This window comes from Haemaphysalis longicornis, unplaced genomic scaffold (assembly GCF_048455015.1).
Source record: "Haemaphysalis longicornis isolate Haplotype H1 unplaced genomic scaffold, Haemaphysalis longicornis Haplotype H1 scaffold_9, whole genome shotgun sequence".
NCBI classification, from domain to species: Eukaryota; Metazoa; Arthropoda; class Arachnida; order Ixodida; family Ixodidae; genus Haemaphysalis; species Haemaphysalis longicornis.
The window spans coordinates 37,873,163-37,895,718 of record NW_027526460.1 but is presented as its reverse complement, the minus strand read 5'-3'; the positions used below and the strand labels follow the sequence as shown (position 1 = coordinate 37,895,718).

At 47.7% G+C, this 22,556-nt stretch overlaps 1 protein-coding gene across 1 annotated transcript in view; it reads left to right on the top strand.

The window, feature by feature from the left end:
- The first annotated feature begins 15,930 nt into the window (after window positions 1-15,930).
- Window positions 15,931-22,556, top strand: part of LOC144153631 (uncharacterized) — a 28,700-nt gene continuing 22,074 nt past the window's right edge. Inside the window, exon 1 of the mRNA XM_077685282.1 lies at window positions 15,931-16,565. Within this exon, the coding sequence (XP_077541408.1) occupies window positions 16,545-16,565 (21 nt within the window). The 5' untranslated portion in view covers window positions 15,931-16,544. The remainder of the gene's footprint in view (window positions 16,566-22,556) is intronic.

Genomic DNA, 22,556 nt, shown 5'->3' with positions numbered 1-22,556 from the left:
CTGTCTATGCGTAGCCAGCCACCGACGCCTGTTTTGATTACGCCCCACCATCACCACCTTTTTCCCGACAGAAGTGCAGATTACACCGCTCCCTCCGTAAAAAGTTAATTCGCCACACATTTGTGTTACCCTCCTTCGCAGAGCAGTAACTACCGTTACCCTATGTGAAGCGAGTACGAGCTGTCAGAGAATGACAGATTGGCGGCCGCACTGGCCCTACTGGCGCAGAAACAGGTCGTTCGGGAAGAGGAGAAAAGGAAAAGATCAGCGCACGGATTACGCGCCGACGCCCAGAAATCTCGCGCGCACGGCGCCCATATCATTACGCACGAACGAGCGCCCTTCAAAAACCCTGCGTACCGGGGGCGCTTGACATCGTGCGCGCCTAATTCTCGGTAGCGACCGGTGAACGCGAGTGCCGCCTCCTGCATGCCTAAGCAGGAGAAGCGAAATGCGCGCGGACGTTTTCGCGCGCTTTTTTTTTTAACCTTTCCTACTTCTCGCCTTTGTTACCGCCCTAGCGCGCGGGTCATTAGCCAGTGCACGCATTGAACGCTTTACGCGTATCTGCCGATTTGCGGCTTGATGAAAAATCGATTATCTCGTTTTCTGTTTTGTTCCGTTTTATACCTCACTGTCGTGAGTAAAATCGAATTGGTACGCTGACTTTGAGCCAGTGAGAAAACCCTGTTATTCGGTAGAAGCTGTTTTTTGTTTCTGTCCCACCACAATTGCGTGGAACGCCGCACCGAAAACTACTTTCTTAGGAGGCCCTATGCCTTCACGTTGCACATGACACGTACCAAGGGGACATTGAAAAGCGCTAGCCCATATCAGAACTTACGCGTTATTGCAGATGATAGTCTATATCTATAGGGAGAATTTCCACTGTAATTAAGCTGAAAATGTATGTCACAAGCGGTCTTCCCCGCGGAGCCGTCATTGGGTATTAAATGTCTCGTGTCACCACAAAGATTGGCCAATTAAAAAATTACATTTGTATCAGAACCAACGTGTCCTCACAGGAGATTGTTGAAGAAGCCAGAAATTGTTAATTTAAACACAGACTTGGTCTCACCCAACGCTGAAGATACACAATGTCTCTTGACGCTCTGAAATCACCTGCAATGCCAATGTGAGGACGCCAACATGGGATCGGGCCTAAATTCTTACCATAAAATTTGATGCATATGCCTCGCTTCAAGCCAAAATTGGTTAATTTGTACGCACTCGTAATCGAAATCATCACCGTGACACGCTTTCCATATTAGTGAGTGCACAATTCAGCGCCTCACGAGGCTCTTAAAGCTACGTGTTAGAAGCTCGGAAGAAGAGAGCTTCCTTTCGTCGCAGCTTTAACCAATAAAACTACCACAATAACTTTGCACTGGTTTGTAATGCAGTTTGATGCTGTTTCGCTCTTCGAAGGTGCTAATACAATTTAATACAGCCTTACTGCTTGCGACAGCACAGATTATATGCAAGGTAAGCGCTCGAGCAGTCCTTTAGATGTCGCTGTCCAGTCTGGTCAGTGCATGGCCTTACCGACATTGCCGAGGGGGGGGGGGGGGTCTCTTTTGCAATGAAAATTTCTGCTGTGGAAATTCTGTTGTAAGCAGGGCCCCTGGCAGCTGCTGCTTACCAATTGGCTTCTGAAGTTTTGTTTGTTAAATGTATCCTTATTTATTGCCTTAAATAGTCTTATTTCTTCACTTTATGGCATAAAGCTTTTAAAATCCTTTAAATAACGGCTGGTTTTGATTTAAAAACTTTGAGGGGGCGCTGACTGCAACAGGAGTTCTCCGAGGAACGCCTGCACTCCAGTGACGCTTTTAAAGTCCTTTAAATAACGGCTGATTTTGATTTAAAAACTTTTAGGAGGCGCTGACTGCAACAGGAGTTTTCCGAGGAACGCGTGCACTCCATACAATTTTTGTCATTGTAAAAACGACCCGCTCTCTTCATTGGTTCATCGCCCGCACGACACAACTCTACCTTCTAGTAATCTACTACACTGTAACCCCGGTAACGTGGGTCGGTGCAAGGCAAACGCGCCGTACATCACTTCTATGGCTGTGTCCACGAGCGCCACGTAGTTTTTGCTTACCGTGCAGTGCACGAATCTAGGAGTGTTGTGCATGAGTTGTGCGTCTCACCTGTAGAAAGGCAGCGGCAGTACAGATCAATATAGCGATGGAGTAACGTACGCCGCTCTCTCTCGATGTGGCCATGAAATCCATGCGAAGCTGTTATATTATGAAGCATTCCACCTACTTACATAATAGCTGAACCTTGCCTCGTAAGCACTGGGCATTCAACAGCGCGTGGTGTTAAGGGCGGTGCCTTTCGGGATCTCTCTCTATCTCGCTCTCTCCAACAACACTAGACACAGTCCCCACGGACAGGTGTTGTCAGAAACGAAGAACGCTCCAAACTAAAAAAAAAAAAAAAAAAACTGCAGGAGAGTCATCACACATTTACAGCTGCGGCGAAACCCGTTCCTAAGAGCAAGTATAAAAGAATTCCTGTACTCCTTTTTTGCCGAAAAAATTGGGACAAGGTCCGAGCGTGACATCCGGGCTTCCCTGCGGCGTCCATTCCGAGGCGCTGTCCCACTACTGCGAAACGCGGGAACTTTTGCCTGCTGCGTTTCCGCCCTGGCCCGGTTCGCTCCTCCTTGGACAACCTGGCTACCCCAGGCTCCCCCGGGGGCGCCATATTGACGCCTCACTTAGCGCGGACGCCCCGTCAACATGGGCAACCGTGAGGAAGGACCCCCGGCGCCACCCCGTCCTCTTGACCCGGCCTCCTGGTTGCTGGATTACAAGGGCACGCCACGACCCCCGGCCGAGAACGCACGCTATGCCTCGGGCTCTTATATTCACCATGATTCGAACTTTTACATCGGAACTTCATATTTCTACCTTCCTGGGGTGGACGATGTCCGTTCGTCTGCGTGTCGCGTCGACACGAAAAAAAAAAAAAAAACAGTCGTCTCAACTTCCTAGCAAAGGCTCTGTAGCTCTCAACCTAATGCAGGTATCTTGGGGAAACACGCTAAAGTTGGCCGCTGAGGTGACTTTAACCTTACAGTGAGTTTCATCTACTTTTTGTAATTACGTAGTTTGCGGTGAAGTTGTAAATATTGTGGAATTCCCGTCTGCTGTCAGTGCATGGACATGTATGCGTGAGGAAAACAAACAGCTCATGTTTGTCCGCTAGAATAGCACTCTGCTCGTTCCAAGTTAGCATATTAACTAAGAGGTAAGCTCGATGCAAAATCGCAAATTAGAAACAAAAATTTTCGGCGCACGATAAAGATCCCCAGGTGGTCAAAATTAATCCGGAGCCCTCCACTACGGCGCGCCTCATCGCCTGCGTTGCGTCGGCGCGTTAAACCCCACAATCAATCAGAAACAAAAATTACCCCACCTTCCCGCGAGGGGAACCCTGTGGAGATGCGACGCATCTTGGGAGTTCACTTGGTATTTCCGTTGGGCTGATTCTCTAATTGCGTGAAACGTGTGAGGAACGCGTGTGATGTATTCTTTATTTCTTTGGCCGGTGCTGCAACGACCGCGGCTATGACGCAACGTGGCGCGGATATGACGCAACACAATCCAACACAATCCACTTTAATTCAATCCAATCCAAATCCCATCCAATCCAAGCCAAGCCAAGCCAAGCCAACCCAATCGAATCCAATCCAATGCACCTCGCGAGAGAGTGTTCGCTATCGGAGAGGAGAGGGGGTGAGCGGTGGAGAGCGCAGCTCGTGAGGCGAGGAGAATGGGGGAGGGGTGTGGATGGACAACAAAAACGCCGTATGGAGGGACAAGGCGAGTGAATGAGATGCAGTCGCATCTAAAACAGGCTTTGCTTTATGCACCCTTGAATTGCGTCCCGGTCAACCCACGTCGACGCTCGAGCTCCCACTTTTCGTCCTTCATAAAGTAGAAGGGCTGATGAATTATAAAGAGGATAATCTTTTTCGGACTAGTAAAACGGTTAAATTTCAGTCTGTCTGTCTGTCTGTCTGTCTGTCTGTCCCTCGATTCAGCCGCCCGCGGCTGAACAACCCTAAATGTGAGGCGAGGGGTGAGGGAGGTGGACTGCGAATGGGGACAGGTATTGAAGATGAAGTGGAGAAACGGAGGGAAAAGTGGGTGGAGAATCGGAGAGGAGGCGACGAGAGGGAGGCGGGAAAGGTAGGATTAATTCCGTGTTTGTGAAGGCAGGAGGTGAGAGAAACAAAGGAGAATAATGAAATATGAGAGGGGAGATGGGAGTAAAAGGGGGAGAGAGGAAGAGGGGTTAGGTGGCAGTGCGGGCCGAAACACTATCGTCTTTAAAGTGATGTTATTTGCAGAAAAGCAAGCAGATACGCTGCCATTTTTCAGATGGGGATGAGGGTAAACGCCTAGGTCGTGTTTGCTTAAGGATGATTAAGAACTTACGCACGGGTCTTACCATAATAGGAGATTATTATATGACTAAAACCCCCGCGAATCCCGACTGGTATATATACTACCGCGCATGCTAAATTGCGTTTTCAAATAATGTCCTCAGTCGTGGCAGCATTCTTCGCGAATTCCTGCTCTGAACGTCGTGTCGCTAACTTTTAGTTGGCTGCGAACATCATATCCTCGCTAAAATTCTGTATTGCAGCTTATTAAGCGCGTAGAGGTCTATCTCATTACATGAACCAAAATTAAGGACCAGATGTGCTACAGGGAAACTGGGTTTCTACAGCAAAGCTGTATGCCTCTACCCCCCAACGGTTTCATTGCCATGGTCAAAAACGACCTCCGTGGGCAAAAACGCCAAGTCGCCAAGGTCTAAGAAGCATGCGTCAGGCTAATCAGGCATGAAGCATAGACCTCAGAATCAGAATTCGTTTAAGAAAACCACAAAACAATAATCGAAACCACGTTATGGATTATAAGGCGCCTGTGAATAATGGAACGCCCCCACCATGTGTTCCTGGTAAAGATTATGTTTGCAGAGTATTTTGAAAGCTAGGCAGGACTAAAGTGTCACTAAACAGAGCAGTTCTCGCCCAAGACGTCGAGTGCATGAGTCAGGCTAGGCAGGACCCAGCATTTGCCGCATCTTTGGACACACTTCTGCTACTGAAATGCTGTAACACGCGTTATCTTTGATTCGCATTCGGAACGACGTCAGTCGCGCGCGTCCGCAGGGCAGGGAGGACAAGCTAAGCCTACCAGAGTTGACCGACTAAAATGCATAAACAACAAAATGGCGGCTCACATGAATACCCTCCTCCACCACCATTTGTAGTGGTTTACAACAGTTTTGCTGGACATCCACTTTCGCAGGGCGGGATGGCGACCAATACTTTTTTTAAAGAGCGCTTTTATCTCGAGCGCCGCGCGCTTTTTTAGGTCACCTCCAGTAGAAGGACAGCGTCCGCGACACGGCCGCTGACCTCGTCCCTGACCTCGTCCGCTTAGTAGCAAGATGCCTTAGCGCACACCATCGGGGTTGGTATGGGCTACGCATCGAAGGATCCTGAATCAGACTACAAATCAAAATGTAAATTGATTTTAAAAAATAGCTCTTTTGGTTTTTGAACGCGATTCGAATTGACATCAAAGCATCGAAATCTGTTGAAATGCAAGCTGAACCCACCACTTCCCCGACCACAAGACAAAACAACGAGAGAGTCACGCGAAAACTTAGCAGAAGAACTAGGAGCGACTTCACTCTGTGATGGTGGATGCAAACGAAGCTGAATAAAATACACATCACAGACATGGTTGGAGAACGTACCCCTATTCATTTTTCTCGTAATTTGGTCATGGTAGCAATTACGCCTCTAAGATTAGTTAACAAAATTAGGATGGACTATATTTTTTTCCCTAGCAGACAAACTTGGGGCTGTACGTTTCCCTACCGTAGAAGCCAGTGTATTAACAGCACATGTGAATTGTTTAACGGTTACAACTTCCCTCTCAACTATTTCGTTACGACAAAGAAATGATACTCGGAGAGATGATGGAGTCGTTCTAGCGACCTATTGCATTATAACTGTTGTTTGAGAACGTTCAAATGAAACAAGAGCTACAGCCGTTTTCTTGCTGAGCATTCGAGATAAAGTTGGCTTTGCCGCAATTCGTTTTTTTTTTTTTTTTTGACTTCGGGAAACAAAAATATACGGAACGTGCCCTCGCCATAAACACCTTCGCTGTTACACATCACTATATAAATACACAAACCACAAGTTTTCATACCGCTAACGTGCGTTATCGCTATTGAGAGCTATCGCTTCCTTTGAGAAGTTTGGTGTCGTCGAAGTGGCGCACCTTCTCAGCCGTTCGGGAAGGTTTCCTCGTGAGTTCGATATCTGGGCTGACAATCAGAATTGCGCTGGCAGTTCATTGCTCGACGGCCTGCATACATTCGACGGGAGATCGTCGCCGGTGGCCCCCTCTTTAAGTGGCGTGAAATATTGCGCGCCGCATGATGTCGATATCAGTTTTATTGGCTGCTAACCTGCCATAGCTTGGCCGGAGCGGGTTTTGTTCCCTACTTTTATGTTGTTTTTCTTAAGGGGAACACGGAATAAATAAAGGAATAAAGGTACTAGGCTCGGCTCTGCGAACTTCGTAATTAAGAAGAGCCAAACCAAGTTTCACCTAATGTTAGAGTCGTCTTAGCAGCTAATTGTCGCATAATGCGTTTCGGAATTGCATCGATAAAACAAGCGTTAACCGTTTTCTGTAACCATACTTCCTCTGTTGACGGCCATGTATTGGCAGCAGCCGGGAATTCTGTAGCATTTACAACTCCACAGTGAACTAAATATGACACGTAAATTGAGCTCGGCGTAATGACAGAGCCTTCCTAGCGGCCAACTTCAGTATATATACTTTTTTTCGAAATACCTACATTAGATTGGGAGGTACAAATCATTTTACACTATCTCTGGAGATTGAACGTGTGATTCTTGGTAGACGCGATTAGCGGTGGCGTACGTTATATGAGGCAATCGAGACATATACAGCTTCGCTGTAAAACAGATATTGCCCTACGCATAAAGAAAGATATTGCCCTACGCATAAAAGGAAGTTCTCCCGTTTCAGCTGTTTTGAGTAAATCTGCGTTTGAATCACGTCTAACTGGTCAACTCCTTGAGTTTGCGAAGCTATTTTATTGAAATGGGAATTTTTCGTACACCTCTTCGCCAAATGCCTTCTAAACCAAATCGAAACAGTTGCCCCGCACGCGTAATTAATCGGTACTGAAAATCAAAATTCAAGCGAGGCGTTCCAGTGTCCCAAACGAGTCACAAAAAAAAAAAAAGAATGGTGCAGCTTGCACTAGTGGTGCAAGGCTGGAGAAACAGCCCAACTGGCGGCTCCTCTCCCTTCGTCGGAGACCCGGCTGTTCAAAGGCAACGCTACTAATAACCCAAAGGAAATAATGCTGTACGCCCCGAATGCCATGACATCTGACCACCTGCGACAACGAATCACCAGGAACATAAACGCCTGCGTCTTTTCCTGATGCGCTGTGAAACATTTCCTCGTGCTACAAGTTTTTTTATACGATAATCTTTCTTGGGCTACTTAAGCGCAGAAATTGTGGTCTGTCTGTTTGTCTGTCTGTAAAAAGGTTTATTTGTCCATCGAAGCAGATACCTCGATGGAACTGTGCGTCAGGTAACAAATACTGTGACTCGATTCAGCCACCCGGCCAAAGTGAAACAAAATCTGCCCAATAGTCTTATGTACCCACTTCCAAGTCTAAACGTCTAATTCCGGTGTCAATGTTCATACTTGTCAACGTTGTTGAAAAAGAACAAGACATTACGCAAATATAAGGCATAAAATCAATACGTAAGTGATATTTGCAGTATGCCTTTATTCAAAAATTCATGAATGCTTGGTTTTTTTTTCCCTGCAACCGAGATTCTTTTTACTGTTAAATTATGTGTGAGTATGTCCCTGTGTGAATATGTGATGTAGTCACCCTCGGCTGTGCTCCCCTGCTTTTATATCATATCCCGCCCTTTCATGCCAACTTTATTCATATTTATTCATGTACATATAGTTGTTGTTGACAAAAACATGCGATGATAAGCGCCGTTCCGAGCGGCTGTGTCTCTCTATGCTCTTAGCTGGAAACAGCGCATCGGCCACTGGCCGAGGTACTACTTCGTCCGGAACTAACACGGATACGTACAAGATCATCCTTCCCCGTCTGCCAACCGGTAACGTTGTCTTCAACACTGTCTTCCTGCATGCGGGCTGGAAAGGAAGGTCATACCGTGCTCCCGACTTCAGGGATGCTCTGGCTCGCATGATCAACCTCCGTGACGTCTTGTGTACGGTGCAATACCAAATGAACCACGTGCAGATGCGTACGTGCGTCTTGAGCGCTGTCCTGCAGAAGATAGTCCAGCTCGAGAAGTTCACCGTCAAAGGATTGCAGTGTATAGTGTTTGACCCAGACACAAAGAATGTTAAGATGAAACCACTTTGGGTGCCGCGTAACATGGAAAACCGTAGAGTAACAGAAGCGCTCGAACCATTCGCAACCACCCACTCCATTACCAGAGAAATGTGGTGGTGTCCGGGAATGGACCATTTAGAGACTGGAGCTCACGAGGTGTCCCTTATACTCACGAGGTGTCCCTTACACCACGAGGATGGTGTATCGGTCTCTGATGTGCCTGCCCCATAGGATGGGCATTTATGGGAGCCAGCTAGTGTCTTGTACTGATCCCTGGCAGGCCACCTCTTTGTTTGCGGTGCAGTAGGATCGGGCACGTGCGACGACAGTGCCGAACACCCCGGTGCAACGAGTGTCGCCGATATGGTCATACCGCAAAAACATGCGTCATTACTTACGCAGACAAGCTCCGTCAAGGCCAGAAATCAACTACTGAGGACGGCGTGTCTGCTTATGTCATGTATGTGACGGGGGTCGGTGACGCATCAGGTGAATTTGGCCTGTCGGTGTTGTCGGTAAATCCGGAGGCTGAGCCTCTGGATTCTTCAGTAGTGAACCACAAGCAACTGGAGCCCCACCCTGTACCACCCGATCGCAAGCGACGGGATGATTCTCAGAAAGGTCAGCCAACGACAGTGTCATGTGACCAGAACCGGGAATAGCGAAATGACACGTATTCGACGGATCCGAATGACGCTTCAGAGGAGGTTCACCCTGCAGTGCCCTTACCTGCCAGCGATGATGATAGCAGTGACGTCTCGTGTGAAGAGGATGGGGATGGTAGTTCCGTTACCTGTCCCATGGTGGCGGCGTCCTCATCCTGAGCGGATGCACATGGCTCTACGACAGGATGTTCCGGGGGGCGCAGGTGATCCAAATCTACCTTGCAAGGGCATTTGATCGACTTTTTCATGATTTTCTTATCGCCCTATTGGCAGCGGTATTTAGTGAATGTATCGTTAAAAAGCATTCAGCTTTGTTACGGACAGTGCACCACATAACTGGTCGACAACCGCGTTATGTCTAAGCCAGTTGCGATTAAGTGGTTTGTTAGACAGGGCTGCCCCCTTTCACCCTTGTTGTTTGCCTTATACCGCGAATCTCTGTGCCTTAGTATTCAGCAGAGTCAAAGGGTACGGATTTCTTCCTCATTATCCTGCGATGTTAACGTCCTTGCTTACGCGGATGATATTGCTTGTTTTGTGTTGATAAAAAGCGTTCAAGAAGTCCTTAATCTGACCAGACAGTTTTGTGACATGTCTGGAGCGGCTGTAAATATGGAAAAAACAAATGGATTTTGGTTTGGGGAATGGGGTACGAAACCTTCCTTATTTGCTAGACTTTCTTGGGATACGGGCGCACTTCAATACCTAAGTGTGGCTTTGCACCAAATACGAAACACTGGGCCGCATTGGTCATTGGCACTCCAAAAATTCAAGTGGGCTCCGCAGGCATGGATAGGGCGGAAACTTTCTGTTTGCGCGTGCTTAGGTTTGTAATGTCTTCCTTGACGCGAAACTTGTTTATGTGCTGCAAGTACGTCATTGTGCGCGTTCTAAAGTGCAAGCTCTACATAGAGGTTTTGCGGTTTTTGGGAGGGAGGGGGGGGGGGGGGGGGGTCTCAATGGGAACCTATGCGCAGGGACAATTTGTTTCTTCCATTAGTGTCTGGGGGTGTTGGGCTGACACATTTGTTTATACACCAGCTTGTATCTCGGTTTTTCTTTTATAAAGTGACGCATCATCCACTTATGCTAAACTTTATTCAACATCGAATGTTTTCATTTATCTTTTTTGCTTGTCTCCACGGGCGAAGTTAGTACGAAGCCGCCATGGGGCTTTTTAAAGGAGGTGGCCGATACCTTCCATTTCCTTACTGCGAGGTTTTCCCTGCAATATCTGTTTACCCTTTCCAGGAAGGCCTTGACGAGCACTTTATTAGAGAGTCTATTCCCAGTGCCGGTTAATCGCCAGCCTTACAGTGGCCACCATAAGGACAGTGTTTTGAAGCCTGTCACACGTATGTGTCTTCCGTCAAATGCAAAAACGTTTTTCTTTAAGCATCATACATCAACGCTCCCAGTGAAAACATGATTTCGCGAGAAAGGAATGTCTATTCCTTGGTTTGACAATTGCCGTTTATACAATCAACCTGAAATCATTGATCATTGTTTTGTTTTGTGCCGGGATGCGGTGTTTTTCTAAGATGTTTTGCAACGAACTGTTCAAAAAAAGACATGGACATTACCCCTTATACAATTCGGTTCTTGTCTTTTCGAGATGCTGCTGGAGTGCCCTATGATATATTTGTTGTGATGGGATTGTATAGCTTGTGAAAGTGCCGCATGACTGACAGGCACGCGGAACCCCCTCGCCCAACGAAGTCCATTTTTCGGGAGCAGGCTGCGTTGGTGCGGAGCGTTTATTCGGTGCAAAGTGACCCACCAGAGTGGCTCCATCTGTTGGACGCGTGCGTCTGCTTGCCGGAGTTTTGACGAACGGCTTATTTTAGCTGCAGTGGCGTGTATCTTCTTGGATGACTGATAGCTTTTGCAGGCTGTAGTAAGTGGAGGTTTCCATGCAGTAAAGAAAACAAAATGATAGCTCAATCGGATAGACGCCGGTTTCATAACGCGAGGTGTGCAAGTTCGATTCCTACTACAGGAAGGAGGAGGAGGGAAAACTTTATTTATCCCATCCGCTGAGTGCAGTCACTCCGGACCAGTGAGGGGCGTCCTCAGTCCAGGACTCCCTGGCTGTAGCCGGCCTTCCGTGCCCAATTTATTTCTTTGCATGTTCGCGCTGGACAACTTACGGCCTGGTTAATCCGCTCCGATATTAAAAAAAATCAAGTTTCGACATCCGAACGAGGTAGATCTTCGCTGGCCAGCATAGATCTTATTCAGCGCCAACGCTCCGCTTCCTTAGAGTATCGATTTCCTTTTGTATTTGCATTTAATACATATTCACCAACCATCCGAGGCAGGAAGCCCAGCACCGCGCAGGGCTGACCTGTCTCATTAGAGAATCCTCTCTCTCTTCTTTTCGCACTTGCTCGCAGTGTCGAGCGGCGTCGCAACCGATTGGGCCCGATAGACAGCCGCGAGCTGTCATCTTCAAACGGGAGCGCCATCCTGCTTTCCTCTTGGCGTCGCTGTCGTGCGCTACTTCTTGGTGACACGCTCGCCTCTCGCTGATTGCGACGCCGTGCGAGCTGATTCGCGGTGTTACTGCGGTTTTTCGAGCAATATTTTTTCAGTCCTCATTTTCTTTGGGCTTGGCAACCTCATTCCTCGCCTACGTCCTCCGTCTTGACAGATTGAAACACATCGCATCGTGACCACTCCCTCCTCCCTATCCACAGCTTGTCCGATTTCAGCCGAGATTATAAACGTTTCTTAGAAACAGGAAGCATATTTCGTATTATGATGATAGTGGTGATGATGGGCCACAAAGCCTTGTATGCTTGTTCTTTGTCTTCGGTTTAACAGGGTGATTCGTGCGCGAGAATGGAAATGGGCTGGTAAATAAAAGCGAATGGCAATGTCAAACTTTATCAATAATGCATATAATGACAAACAATAAATAAAAATTGAGCTGTATGATGAATGTCTCGGCAGATGTAAAACAGCCAGCGTCACTAGATACAATTGAACCTGGTTATAATGAACACTTATATAGCGAATTATTGGCTATAGCGAACTAAATACAAACTGGCTGGCGACGCTTTACTTCAGTGACACTTGATCTTTTTATAACGAAAGCGAAACTGCGACACCCACCGGATATATCGGCCGTAGCGAAGAAATATTTGGTTCGCGCGAGGCTCAAAGGTGACAGATTTGATAAAAAAGCAAAATAAAAAAAAATGAGAGATAACGCGACTGTTTTGTAAACCGTTTGAGTTGTACGGCGCAAAATAGCATTTGACTGGTCCGAAACAAGAACGAAGGCATAATTCGTCAAATGAACTTTGTTCTGTTGTAATTTCACTTTCTCATATTCCGGTTCATTTAGTTTGAGATGCCACAAGGAGATAGATAAGGATTAGCTCGTTTGCAATGGGTTCGAAGCTTGGAACAACGCGTTTTCGCATCTTGAATTTTATGGCGAGCCAGATTGCCGATCTGTTAGGGCCAATTTCTACTGCTACCGTTACAACGGATATCGGATATAACGAACAAATTTGCTGCCCCAATACTACTTCGCTATAACGAGGTTCACATTTATAAAATCAGAAAAACATTACTTCAAACTGCTACGTAATTTGCCTCCCACACGTTAAACGTCCTCTCTTAGCCGCCTAGTTCGATCAAAGGCACGTTTTATTTCCTTCCCTCATTTTTGCCTGTCCTCTTTATTTTTCATTTTATCTCTCCACTTAACACGCCGTCCCCATCCCCGCGTATTATTCCTAGGTAGTGTTGATCCCCCGCCCTTCTCTCTCTCACTTATCAGCCAATCATCGGGGAGTACTGCTCCTCGTCCCAACCTGATGACCTCCCCTCTAGGCTTCATCTGTTTTTCTTTTCTTTTTTGTTCTCTACATTCAGTGTCCACAAAATCTTGAAAAGCTAGCCTAGGAACGTTTCGAGTTAAAAAAAAAAACAATTGAATGTGAACTTCTCGTCCCTCGCCCCCGCGAGCTTGAGGCTCGGCTCGATTAAAACGCTTAGCTCCGGTTCTAAAAGTCTGCAACGCGACGCTTCTCTCACGTCCTTCGTACACCGTGGCAACCGAGCTTTGTGCTCTGGCCGTATAAGTGGTCAAGTTTTCTCCCTTTAGCAGCAGCATTGGCTGTCTGTCGCTTCTTCTGTAGTCCACCCGTATCGACATGTCGTCACCGCTCCGCCCCCCCCCCCCCCCTCAAGGCCACCCTCCTCCTCCCTCTTCGTCAGACATTCCTCTCCGTCTTCTTTCTTCCGTCGTTGCTACGCTTGCTCAGTCCGTTACGCAGGCACCACCACCGCGAAACCCAGCGAACGACTGCCAGAGTCTCGGGTTTCGCTCTTTATAAAGCCACGTGTGTGAATTCAAGTAACATCACATGGGTAATCGTTGTGGGTGTCGTTTACAGCTTCGCCGTCCAAATACCTTAACAGCGTGGACTGGTGCAAAATTTTTGCATAGCGATGATGATGATGATAACTGTATTTTGCCCAAAACTGTGTGAAAGGAGAAAGGGAGTGGGAGCCTTCTGGATCCCTCCCCATCAAATGGTGGCCTGCAGCCCATGGGCGCGACGAGCAACTTCGGCCAGTTGGACGACCTTGATCTGTATTTCGGGGTCGGAGCTAAGCAGTAACATCTCCGAATGCTCCGCAGTGGTAATTCGTAAGCATGCTTGTAGAGTTCGTGGCTGAGCATCCCAAGCCCAAATCATGTGAGTGAGTGTGGCTCGCTGGGTGCACCAGTTGCACTGATCATTGTAAAGTTCGGAATAGATGTGGCTGAATATTGCAAGATTGCGGGATGCATTAGCCTGTAGCTGACGCTAGGCTACAGATTGACATCTGTTGAGCGTGGGATGCGCTGCGGGATATTTCTGGCGCTTCTGAATAGCAGGACGGGGGATGCTTTTACACAGCGTTCCAATCATAATCATTAGCTACAAGGAGTCTTCCCTCGACTGGTTAGTGAAAACTGAAGTACTCCTACTTGAAACAAGGTACTAAACGCAAACCGGTTATCAAGGACGTTTCGAGAGTGGCTCGAACGTATACTCTCCTAGTAACGTGGATGGTCACGGTACTAGTTGGATCAGATTTACTTACAAGAAAGCTGTTTTGTTATCTACGCTTCCACGCTATCACCTTAAGAATCACCTGTAACTATCACCTTGCACCCACCCATGTCAGCATTCCTCCCAAAGCTGAAATACGTCCTCGAAGCTCCTTCCTCGAATCACGCCAAGCACCGTCTGCGATTCACGTTGTATCTCCGCAATGGTACCAAAAAAGATTTCTGGGCTGGATTCCCTGTGTTTGGGGAAAGGGCGAAGTTCGCAGGAACTAAATCTAGCGACCAGTACAGTATTTTTGCTCGTATAACCCGTTCCTGCATATAATCTGCACCCCCACTTTCAGCTCTCCGGAAAAGAAAAGAAAAAAAAACCAACGCGTATTGAGTGCACATTTCATATAGGAACGGCTGCACCAAATATACTGTTCAAGCAACACATCACATACTATGTAGACAGAAAAAAGCATTTATTTAGCAAGTAGAATACACTGAATGCGAGGCGAGATTCACAATTCACTAATAAAATACAGTTGTTAGAGTACGCAAGTCCTTCTTTTTTGTTCTTTTCTTTGTCCTTAAATTTTGTGCGCAATCTCTGCCACAGAAGGCTTAGTCAGTGTTACTGCGCAGGAGCTTCACGGCACAACGCGCATTGCCGTGAAGCTGCACTAAAGAATAAACCCAGCATATTATCCGCCCCGCTACTCTGCCACTGAAATTTTCGCATTTTTGGTCCGTGTTATACGCGCCAAAATACGGTATATGTGGGGGCGGAAGAGAGATGATGTTGCTACAGGCGCTGAACTTACGTATGAGAGGAGAGCTCAGAGAGTGGGTGCGTTGCCGTCGAGAAGCATCCAGTTTTTTTTACAAGATACAAATACGTCGCTTTCGTCGAATGCCTTCTCCCAGATCGCTATTGATGGTCTAGTCTCAGCGTGCGAATTCCAGGTGAACCAGCGTGTGTATTTCGTATGATATATACTCTTTCAGCTGTTAGTCACCGGGAATCGAACCGCGTGACCTCGTAAAGAGCAAAAAAAAAACCATAAGGTTGTGGCCACCGCGACAAACATGAATGGACGTTCTTCAGTGATCACCCCACGAACGGGATGATTGCTGTGCTGAAGGGTGGAGGCAATTCGTCGCTTACTGTGCATTCGCTATTGCGATCAAGTGTTTCGAAATAATAAAAAAAGAAGTAATTCTGAGACGAAAACCAGTTTGGACGCTTGTTGGCCCGACGGAGTAAACGAGAAATGGATTGGGACGCGACGGGAGGTTGCGAGGCGCACTCGCCGTACTTGCTTATCCCATGACCCCGCCTGTTTCAAAACTGTGCGTTTTACTCTTTCGTTCGGTTACGCGAAAACCACGCTCGAACTGTCCATTTTCTCTTGTGGCTAACTTCGAACAAACAGCGGGTTTCCCGCTTTGTTGGCCACGGCGCCCAACGAGGCAATTTCGAAACGACGGCGACCACAAAACAAGGGTGAAAGAAAAAAAGAGAGACGTCAACTTTCGAAGGCTACGGACAGCGACGGAAAGTAAAAGTGGGGCCCTGCTCCTTCCGTTCGGACTGAGTGACCGGACCAGCGAACCAACTTTCCTCCCTTTCCCAGCGCCACTCTCTCATTTTGTTGCTCTTCCTAGCGGCGTCTTGCTCTTCCCTCTCTTTATCTCTCTTTCTGCACCCGCACTCCCCCTCTTTCTTAGCGTGTTCCGGCCGACGGCTTGTGTTGTCAGCAACCAAAAGGACCGGCGCAGACATACCGTTAAAACGCTTCCAGACCGAGGTCATCGTCGTCCACCGAGTGAGAGCCCGCTCGTGATCAGTTCCTCGGAGCTTCTTCTGCAATCGGCGACGACACCGGACGCCAGTGTGGCTGACGAACACCGCTGCGTGCGCCGCGAGGGAATTAATCGCCGTCGTGCCCTTCATATCGGGGGCGGTGAATCGAGTGCGTCTCATCGCCGTGTAAGCTCTCTCCGAGCCGTGGCCTCGCCACACACGAAACGGCCCGACTCAGCCGTCCACCCTACCGGGACGTATAATACCTTTGTTCGCGCATACCTCGCCGCTGGACGGAGAAAAAGAATCATTGCTTGGGCGTTGATCACGGAGAGCAACATCATCCCGCCTAACGGGCGCGGAAACGATCATTGTTTCGAGGGCGAGAGGAGGCTGGACATCATCTTTCCGCTCGACGACGGTGGTGGTCGTCGTTTGGTCTCCCACGACTCCGTTGCAATTTAGTGCGCGCGCGGAGAAGGACAGCTGAGACAGCTCTGTGCCTGGGAGTGTGTGCGCGACCGGCGTCGTTATGGATTGGTCGAAATTTCAGGTGAGTTTGCGACGATCTGCGCTTTTTTTTTGTTGTTGTTGTTGTTGTTGTTGACGCCGTAAGCGTCGATTTGCATTTGTCAGCAAGGAGTGTTCTGGTGGGTAATTTCAAGGTTTTGCCAAGTATCTTTGAGGGGTAAAAAATGAACATCAGAGACTCACCGTTATACCCGTCGATGTTGCCGGTGTTAGCTTTGTGTGCGTGCAACAGGTCAACACAACTGTTCCCGTTAAATCACTAAGTAACCTAAGCTTCCTCGAACGATGTCATGGGTGCGTGGGATACGACTAGACGCAGGCGATGCGAGCGAAAAGCGCAAAAATGTCCATATATACAGCGTAATTGTGGAGTGCGTTGAAGAAGCCCAGGTGGCCCAACTTGGCTTGATCTCTATCCTGCACCTTCATAGCAACATCCATGGACGTGGCATCACTATATGGCGTTGCGAAGGGTCGGTTGGTCAGCAGGAACACACTATTCAACCAGTCCTAGACACCACTGAGAACTAACTACGCGAAAAGCGCTGAACTTAAACTATATTACTGTGTCTACTAGTCAAGCACGCCATTCGGCAGAATATCACGCAAACATTAGGTTTCACATTGACAGCACCCCTCTTCCTCGCCGACCAGCCATCCGAGTACTTGGATTTTTCTTCTCGACGGCCAAAGTATGGATGCAGGAAATATTCTGCAAATCTTATCCTATTTACAACGTGTTAAGCTGAGTAATAAACAAAGATATATTAAGGACCATTAACTACGAGGGATGATCGAGGCACTCCTATACCAGTTCCCGTACCGATTTCTTACCAGCCATAAGCTCTTAAACTGAAACACAGCTCCTAGAAATTTACAAGACCTGCCCTGAGGTATGACCCATCATTCTAGAAGCTTAGATGGAATCTTGGGCATACTTAAAGAACGCACCACAGTTTTTAAGTCAAGCACAGATCACAAGGCCGTAGGCTTTTTTGAGAATCAAGGGTATACGGCCCAACCAGCATACTTCCTTTTGAGCCACACCAGCCCTGAAACTCGTTACACGGAATCACAGTTAGGCCGAAACTTCAACATATGCAACCAGACAAACACCCCATATTCTTGCGGCTTAGGCGTGTTGTGGGATGCGTCGACCTCTCGGAACGAGACTCGAACAGAAGGCGAGTGAGGAGCGGTGATCTATGTGTGTTTAATGTTTAATGGAACAGCAAGAAATGACATGATGACGATGATGACACGCAAGGGCGGTTGGCCTCAGACTATCAATGATGATCGCTCGCAGTAGCAGGCCAATAGCGGTCCGTGGCAATAGAGCTGTCAACGCTTCAACGAGATTCTACAAATATTCTTACACATATTCTTCCGCCCTGCTAATGGCTATAGTAGGGCCGAACTCGGAACATGCTAACATACACACCGATTTTCCCACCCCTTGGCAGTTTCCAAAGCTATCACTCGTCTTCCCAGCCAACTGAGCACAACTTCATCCGAACAGACAGCCGAGAAGTATGTCGCATGTTCCGTGGCAATAGGCTCACCAGGTTTGTTCAAGGCCCCCTCCCAGTCTCTTTTCCTCCAGTCCTCTTCTTGCACAGACATGTTCCAAGCCTCCTCGAAAGTATTCCCTCCACGTAAGCCCGGACACCACAACATAAAGGAGAACTAACAAGCCTATGAGCTCTTCTTCGCGTGAATGATATCCCGGGTCGTTCGTGTTTACGGCTGTCCTTGTGTAATCCTAGGGAAAAATCAATGCGCATCCCCTCTGTGAAAACAGATGACCAGCGAAGCTGTGCGCAGTCCACCAAGTGCATCAAACAAAACACGTTTGTCTGTAATTTACGATTCAGCGTACACCTTAGCTAATTAGTTGAATTAAACTTGGTAAGAGTACAGTTTTACTCTGGCGGGACAGAATGGAGCTGTCCGTTTCCCTCCCGCGTTTTGGGGCATTTTACTGTGTTTGCATGGCCGATAAATGAAAGAGGGGCGGTCTATGTAACACACCGACGTCCCTTTCCATCGAGCGGCCGTGGTCTATGTAACACACCAACTCAAACCGCTCGAACACGGAGGACGGCAGTCAGGTCGCATCGGGCCGTCAGATGTCCACGCTGAAATCCCTCGCCAGCAAAACAGGTATGTCAACGGTGAGCGCGCAAAGCCTGCCTGCGCGTGCCCGCACCCCCTCTCCCCTCAAATGCACGCATAGAAATGACAGAGGGAAGATGGTGCCATTATGCCCTGCTGGTATAATGGCATTAAGTTATGCTGGCATAGTGCCATGCTGGTGAGCAGTATACACAACTAGGAAATAGGCGGTGGCGGTGTAAAGGAGTATGAAGTACACTCCCACATATACTCCTACATAGATACTCCCACATATACCCACATATACTCCCATATAGATACATCAAGTATTCCCTCACATAGAAGGTCATGCTTCACTGCGCAATACACAATGTGAAAAAGCCAGCTTACAAAAACCAAACTTACTCCGTTTTTTTTAGGCCAGCTTCACCTCTAAACAAATTGTATTGCTAGAAAGGCATCTTTTCAGAGGCAAGATAAGACAATATATGGAGGCCCGAAGAATATAATTTTTTATGATTTTTTTATCAGCTAAACACAAGTTCCGAAGTTTTCGTTCCAAGCCGTCGCGAGAACTGGGGTATTAGACTACAGCTTCACTGTAAGGAACATGCACTCCCTCTCAGAGAACTCCGCGCTAAAGCCGCCATCCTTCATTCGCTCTCTTGCCAGTGGGCCGTCGTCACCCGCTGTAGAATTCAATCCCTCGTTTCGGTCCTACGTCCAGGGTCTATAAGGAATTTTATGGCGTCCGAGCTTGCACGGAAAAATTCAGTGTGGGAAAGCCTGTTGACAAAGTACAAAGTACAAAGTACTTATCGCCATATCGCCAAAGCAAATTCCGGCGTCCCTGTGCTTTGCATCCGGGTCGTATGAAATGGCTGTAGGAATCGGTGTGTTCATCAGCGGATCAGCGATGCAAGTTTCTCAAATGTGTTACGAATACGCAGAAAGAAAAGGAAGGATGGCTGTCCGTAGCAGAACCTTTTTGTTTTTTTGTACGTGTGTTTCTGTAATTCAGTAATTTTGCCTTCATTTGGATGCACAATTGGAGGCGGAAGCTCGGTTTGGTAAGATGCCTCGACACAGCAGGACTCGGTGCGAAACGTTTGGACGTGCACAGATGCGGCCCCAAACGGAGCTGCGGACACAGTAGCCCATGCAATCTACTCCCAAAAGGTGCATAAGAAATTTTAAAAAGATGAACGTACACGAAGACGAGAGTGCATAAGCGTGTCGCCGGCATCACTAACGAAACGTATAGGCATCGATGCAGAGCAAACTATTCTAGGACCAAGCTTGTGTTACCGATAGTGCATGAAATGAGCTCACCTATAGAAGATGTTCTCGCTCCGTGATAGGTTAACATGATGGGTTCGGGGCGATGTTCCGTTTCAAGACATGTACAAGCCCGGCAGTTCGAATCGATGCAGAACGTTTATTAAACCTGTTCGTAAACTGCGCCCCTCTTTTAAACCGACCTAAAGGATACCGATTCACCCTTGTTTACGAATACAATACGTAGAGTTGAGATAAGACAACACTTAACAATATAAAAACCACGCTTTTTCCGAAGAAGAAAGTCAGCACTATATGCCCCACTACATTCGCAAAATCCCTCCCTTTCTTCTTACGAGTTTTGAGAGAGAGCTCTGATCAGCTCCGACTTCAATGATCAGCGCCTAGCTTGCTGCTGGTGTTGAGGGCTGTTGAGGCTTGGAAAGCTCAAGGGGTCTTGGACTGAGGACTCCTCCCCATTGCTTTTCGCAATAGACAAGTTAACTCTCTCTCTCTCTCTCTCTCTCTCTCTCTCTCTCTCTCTCTCTCTCTCTCTCTCTCTCTCTCTCTCTCTCTACTGGTGTTAAAACCCAGGCCGTTCGCTCCAAAGCCTGCGATTATATTGGACTATTCAAGCCCAACGGCGGAGTTCTTTTAGCAGTTGTTAGAAAGAACACAAGGAGTGTTCGAAGCGAAGCAATAGATGGCACTGGGTGCGCCCAGGAAATGCCTGGCTTGTATACCCACAAGGAAACGATGTCGCTGGGATGCGTTACGAAGGATGGCTGTGATTAAAAAGAAGCCCGGACAAGGAAGGGTGGTAAATTTTGCAGCGTTACTGTGAGCTTCCTGCTGTGTTCGTGAAAAGGCGATGTTCGGCTGAGATGTAACACCCCCACTTGTGGAGTTTATTGACAGTCCTTCAAGCCCTGTTCGATGGAAACCTCCTCATCACAGATTCCGGATGGTGCTTCTTCGACTCTACCCACCACAACTCAATTCGGCTAATATCACCCTCGAAGACTCAGATTCATTCCCACTCTACACGTACTCGCCTTTGATGCCCAAAACATTATTTTTTTGCTTAAGATTGCGAAAACATTTTTTATGATCTAAAAGAACTTCCGACAAATGAATATGAAGTCAGAAAAAAATTCGGTTCATTAGGCCGGATACAATGACTTACTGGGCACTGGGAAACACTGGGCACTGGCTGCCCATATATCAGTTTAACAAGGAAAGCTACCTTGATCAGCATGATTTATGGTTCAAGTGAAGACAATAACGTAGAGTTTGTACTGCTATCGTTTGTATTAACAAGGAAACTGCACAATTTCACTTACCTGTCGCTATCCCATTGAGACCCCGAGATAGATGCTAGCTGACACACATAAAGAAGACTTTTTTATAGCATACGGAAGCAGGTGCTGCCCTCGCTTTTTCTTTTAATTTTTGAAAGTCTGGAAACATTTGTCTGTCAACAGATGGTGTTAAAATTAAAAAAAAAAACACACAAAGTGCGAGAGAAAAAAATATTGTTTGAGTTGTTGCTCCTGAGCAACATCGGGTATCAAAGGGTTAAGCCAAAAGCGATATGCAGACAGGGGGTAGATAGCCGCGACACCGTGCTACGATTTCTACCAGTGGCATTGACGTGACACACTGGTTGGGGCCTCATTAGGTGACTTGCGAACGTGCAGACATTTTTTTTTTTTTTTTTTTTGCTCAAGTCGGCCATGCATGAGCGGCAAACGTCGCCCTAAAGACCACCTGCTATTGTTTCGACCGCGACTGATGTCGTCACGAACGGAGTAATATTCAACCCAGTGCAATGAAGACTGCCTCTCACTCGTGTCCTGTTAAAATATGCGCGAGCCCCAGCTGATTTGTCACAGCGGGTCGCCAACGTCACCCTCGACATTTTTTTTTTTAATTCTTTGTTTATTTGTGTTCACCAAGCCCGCAGACTGTAAAATTTAAGCGGACGCAGCACGTCCGAGGCCGTTCTTTGGCGGTGCGCGCGCACGCGCGCGCGACGACCACCTGCGTCGTCATCGACACCGAAGTATTACGCTATGCACGCAGCCATCACCATCGAGCGCAACAGCGAGTCGAAATTACTGGGCCAATCGTGATGGCAGCCGCTGGAGAGAATGCGCCGACACGCCGAGGCCAGAACGTCTGAGTGTTTGTGATCGCAAAAAAATAAATAAATAAATACCGCAGCGTTAGTTTTCGCTGGCGCTGATCAGGAAACGCTTTACGCAGACGCGTTTCCCCTTTCAAGGACTCTGCCCATATAGCGCGCGCGTAAATATACTGAAAGGAACCCTTGTGCGCATACGGAAACGGGTTGCGCGATCGCGCAGAGCAAGGACGAGGCGAATAATGGCCCTCAACGCAACGACCACTCCCCCGACCAGTCAGTCAGTCAGTCAGTCAGCTGCGAGCCTTTAGTCAGGCTGCCGCGGAGTTATTTTGGCCCTCTAACCGCTTTTGTGCTTTCAGCGTCGCCTCCCGGTAAAACTATTTGGAGGTTAACCTTGCAATGTGTACGCGAGCCTACAACTGTGCAAACGACTTGCGTTACTTTTCGCCTACTTGGGCGCGTTTTCGTCAA